Genomic DNA, 5,478 nt, shown 5'->3' with positions numbered 1-5,478 from the left:
TAATATCTCTAGCCATTCATTTGCATTATATATTGCAAGAGTAGTGTTTACCCATTTTTGAGCTGTTGTTAGCTGTAATTTTCAGCTATTGAGTTTTTTCTTCTTTTCAACAGGTGGTTTTAATTCCGATCCTGCTTGTGTTGAAAATGAAAGTGTTGTTTGTCTCTTTTTAGTCGCCTCCATTTTGAAGTGCTGATGTTTGACGATTCTCTTATAATTTAGTAATATAAAAAATGTTCAAATTCGCAATTGTTAATTTGAAATTTATTTAAAAATAACTCATTCATTGCTATGACTTCAGATATTGCGGGAAAAGGTTACGAGAAAAATGAATGAAAAAAAAGGAGAAAATGTTCTTAGTTACATTAATTTTATATAATGGTTAAAGAAGAACTTCAGTCGTTACCGACATTGAAAAAGAAAAATGATTGCACTTTATATGAAAAATGATTGCATTTTATATCTCATTTGTATCATTTTATATCTTTCATTCATTTTTATTTAAAATCATTTTATAAACTATTAATGTTATTTAGTTGATAATAATGTTAATGCCTCTTGCCGGCAGATGCTGAACTAATATTTAATAAAATCATGACAATCGTTTTATGAAATACTATCAAAATTATTTGTGTTACTTAAAACGAAACTTTATACTACAATATATATAATTTTAAGATTTTAATAGTAGAAAAAATAAGCAAACGCGCATTTGGTAATTTTAAATTTATCTAAATAATAAAGTTAACTTCTCAGTCACTCAGCGTCAACCGAACAAAGAGTCTTTAAAATAGAGAACATAAGAACCTCGACAATTTCAAATACGAACTTTCTTTTTTCCGGAGTCTTAACTAATTGAAATCTGAAAAAATTTATTTTCATCACAGAAGGGCTTGGTGTGCGGCTCTTAGTCGATACTTTGTAAGTTTTGTTGACTACGGATAAATGAAACTAAAAATAAAAAATAAAGGTATTTTTTCATTGCAATTGGCAGCGAAAGGTAAAATGTAAAAGCAAAAGGTAGAAAAAAAGAAAAATAAATAAAATGATATAAAGAATATATAAATAAAATGTAGGAATAAAAAAATGTTCTTGGTTAATATTATACAATCATTTATGAAAAAAGCAGTTATGGATTTCACCACCAATAAAATGAAATTAGTCTTGATAAGTGAAGCAAAAAAAATTAATAGTTTACGTCATTTATAATACTCAGAAGCGATTTAAAGTAGCATTTTATGAAATTTTGGTAAATGCATTTTCAAAGGCATCCTGATAATTTGTCAAACGTTATATAACTCTTTTTTTCAACCGGTCAACCTTGACCGGGAAGAATTCGTTTTGAGAGGTCAAAATAGCAATTTTAGTCATTTCGGGCGGTCAGTGACCGTTGACCGCCCGTTATTTTCCACGCTGACACACACACACACACATATATATATATGTATATATATATATGATATATGTATATATATATATCATATATATATATATATGTATATATATACATGATTAAATATACACACACACACACACACATACACACACACACACACATATATATATATATGTATATATGTATATATATATATATATATATATATATATATATATATATATATATATATGTATATATATATATATGTATATATATATATGTATGTATATATATATGTATATATATATATTTATATATATGTGTATATATATATATATATATATATATATATATATATATATATATATATATATATATATATATATATATATATATATATATATATATATATATATATATATATATATACGTATATAAAATGTATCTATTTCTTTTATATATATTCATAAATTTACCCATATATACATGCATAAATATATATTATTAAAATAAATAAAATTATATGATAAAGAATAAATGTTAGAATTAAATATACAACACCAACTCTCTAATTAGGACTTAATACTTTTCCTATAAAAATTAGAAATTTTTTAAGAAAATGGAAATAAAGTTTTTCATCCAAACAAGTTTTTATACAAAAAAAACATAATAATGTATACTTTCATTATTGGTCGAAGATTTTATACTGAAGTATTTGCTTGATAATTAGGGTAAGGTGTTTTAAGAGTCTGTTTACAGACTAAATTTAGTCTGACTTATTATGTTTTATTAATTTTGATATTACTTTAAACATCTGAATCTCATTAAAATTAAATGCTATTTCTAATTTAGAAATAACATTTAATACAACTTTGCAATTTATTAAAATGGTAAACTTAAAATAAATAAATCATTAACAAAAATAACCTGAAAAAAACCGAATATACCCTGAGATTTATGTCTATTATATACAATTTGATGCAAAATCTAAAAGTTTTAAATTAGCCGCAATAAAAAGAAGTTATAAAACATAACTTTATTAAAATATTTTTTTTATACCATCTGCATGCATTCTATTAAGTTTTCCTTGCCTTTACTTTACGGCAAATTATTTTTGTAATGGCTAGTTAATGAGACAATAATTTTCAATGTGCCACTTCCTCAATGTTGTCAAAACAACGTTGAGGAAGTGTCAACTACCACTTTTTCAACGTTGGTATATGTAACGTTGAATAAACGCTGTTTCATAAATAGCTTAAATACGTTGATAAAGCAGCTAACAAGGAGGTTTAATAACAGGAGACGGTATCACGTGACTTTTTTGAAGCCAGTTTTGAAAAACAGCCACCATCTTGGTTAACCCAAAACATTTTACGGAGATAAGAAGTTTACTAAATGTTTTATCCTTCAAGTCGGCTTGACGTCACGCGAAAACACGGAAATAGCAACCATTATGGTTCGGGGGAAAACAAACTGAGTTTTTAAGTTAAGCTACTGCTAAACGATTGACAAAGCACAAAAGACAACCATGCCAAAAAGCTGTTGCGTTCCTGGTTGTCAAACAAATAAATTAAAAAATCCAGAGCTTAGATATTATTGTTTTCCAGCAAAAGAAAGTTTAAGAATAAAGTGGATAAGTGCTATTCACCGAGCTAAAGTTGATGATTCTGGTAGAGTAAAACACAACAAAAATTGGTCTCCTAAATCAAAATCAACCTATGTTTGTTCTTTGCATTTTATATCAGGTAAATAAATATTATTAATACATTTGAAGCTCGTTTGATTGTTTAAAAATAATTTTCAGATATTAAACAAATTATTTTCCTACTTTTAGGACGGAAAGAAAATTTTGAAAAACACCCTGATGCTATACCTTCTAAATTTCCATGGACAAATATAAGATCTTCATCTAAAATCTCAAAAATAAATTCATGCAATGATATAGTTTCACCTCATCTCCAATTAAATTTACCTGAAATATCTGGTAGGATCAAAAGATGTCAAAGAAGAATAAAAAGGGCTTCTGGTATTTATATAAAGTTATATATAAGTATATAGATATGATACAGGGTTTTGCAAGCTAATGATTTGTTAATAGTGTTTTGAAATATAATAAAGTCTTAAGTATAAATATTTAACAAATAATAGGAAAGTTATAAGGATAATTAAAACTTTTTATTTTAGTTGAAAGAAAATTGATCAGCAATCCTAAATCAATGAAAAAAGAATTATCTGGTGAATTATATGATTTTAAAGAAGGAGTTGATTTTTCTGTTAATGATGTAGAAATGGAAACTTTTACTGATGATATGAATTTGCAATTACCTGTGGTATCTTCTCCATCAGAATTAACTTTTTCTTTACAGTCACCTATTTTTACTTCAGAAAGAGAGGGACTTTATAATGAAATGGATGAACTTAGAAATGAAAGGGATTGGTTAAAAATAAAAAATATTGAGTTAAAGTTAGCTGCATCTCCATTTTCTTTAGAAGCTTTGAAGCAAAATCCGTCTGTTTGCATGATGTTGACTGGCTTAGACTTTAAAGTGTTAGAAAAGACAATAATTTATGTATGTGAAGATTTATTTGACAGCAGAAGACCAACAAAATTAAGTAGTTATGATCAGGTTATTATAACCATAATCAAGTTAAAGCAAAATTTAAATTTTGACTTAATTGCATATATATCTAACATTAGCAAAACAACTGCTATTGAATATTTTTACAAGTGGCTTGATATAATGTATTGGAAACTTAACTTTTTAATAAAAATGCAAGATCGAGATCACATATTCGACACTATTCCTGGCATTTTCAAAGCTAAGTTTCCACGTTTAACATCTATTATTGATTGTTTCGAGATATTTGTTGAAGCACCGTCTTCGCTCTTAGCAAGGGCTCAATTTTACAGCCAGTACAAAAGGCATTGCACAATTAAAGTGTTTATTTCCTGTACTCCTCTTGGGGCAATAAATTTTTTGTCAAAATGTTATGGAGGCAGAGCTTCGGATATACTAATTACACGTGAATCTGGATTTTCTAGTAAACATATGCCAGGAGACCAAATCTTAGCAGATCGTGGATTCACTCTACAAGAAGACTTTGCTGCTGGGAGTTCTGCTGAGTTGTTAATTCCTGCATTTACAAGGGGTAAAAAACAGTTATTGGCCAAAGAAATTGAAACATCTAGAAAAATTGCATCTGTTAGAATTCATATTGAACGAGTAATTGGATTGATGAAAAACAGATACACTATATTAAAAGGTATCATACCATTAAAGATTATAAAAAATATTAAGGATGAGTCTGCAAATAGTATTTTGGAAAACTGTGATAAAATAGTTACTGTATGTGCTGCTCTGACAAATTTGGGAGAAAGCATTGTATTTAATGATATGAAAATCTAAGATTTACTTTGTAATGATTGTATATATATATATATATATATATATATATATATATATATATATATATATATATATATATATATATATATATATATATATATATATATATATATATATATATGTTAAAATATTTAATAAATGGGAAGATTTTCATTATAATATAAACTTATCTATTTAATTCTACTGAAAGTTTGTTTAATTTCAATTGTTGGTTATTTTACTGAGTCATTTTTTAATCCATTTTATTGATTTACTATGTATATTTTTTGTCCGTTTTTACATCTCTTTATGGTCTTCGAGAGTTTTTTATTGTTAAATAATTTTTTTAAAAAAAGCAAATAACATTTACATGTCAAAATCATGTTATTTTAAAAAATTATAACTCATTGTATGCTACTGCTATCAGTGTCTTTGAGAGGGAGGGGTAAAGAAGGCAATTTAACCAGGGCACCAAGATTGAAGGGGCGCCTGCCGACCGGTTAATTTTATATTTTTTTTACAATAAATCGAACAAATACTAATGAATGTAAATGTGAAATCTGCTTATTTTTTGTATTTGAGGTTTAAATTTAGTATTTAGAATAAAAATGCACAAACTGCAAAAATAACATTAAACTATATTTATAGATTAGAATCCGTGTTATGAACAAAAAAAGAGGCAGACCTGTTTCGTCTGCCTTAACCTGAGATATT

At 26.3% G+C, this 5,478-nt stretch overlaps 1 protein-coding gene across 1 annotated transcript; it reads left to right on the top strand.

Annotated features, from left to right (window-relative positions):
• The first annotated feature begins 2,820 nt into the window (after positions 1-2,820).
• LOC136089100 (uncharacterized) lies at positions 2,821-4,785 on the top strand. The gene is made up of 3 exons (XM_065814826.1): positions 2,821-3,123; positions 3,213-3,404; positions 3,563-4,785. Exons 1-3 carry the CDS (start codon positions 2,907-2,909, stop codon positions 4,783-4,785), a joined length of 1,632 nt encoding a protein of 543 aa, XP_065670898.1. The 5' UTR covers positions 2,821-2,906.
• Positions 4,786-5,478: the final 693 nt, after the last annotated feature.

This window comes from Hydra vulgaris, chromosome 12 (genome assembly GCF_038396675.1).
Source record: "Hydra vulgaris chromosome 12, alternate assembly HydraT2T_AEP".
In the NCBI taxonomy this organism is placed as follows: Eukaryota; Metazoa; Cnidaria; class Hydrozoa; order Anthoathecata; family Hydridae; genus Hydra; species Hydra vulgaris.
The sequence above is the reverse complement of the archived record's forward strand: the minus strand, read 5'-3'. Positions and strand labels throughout refer to the sequence as shown.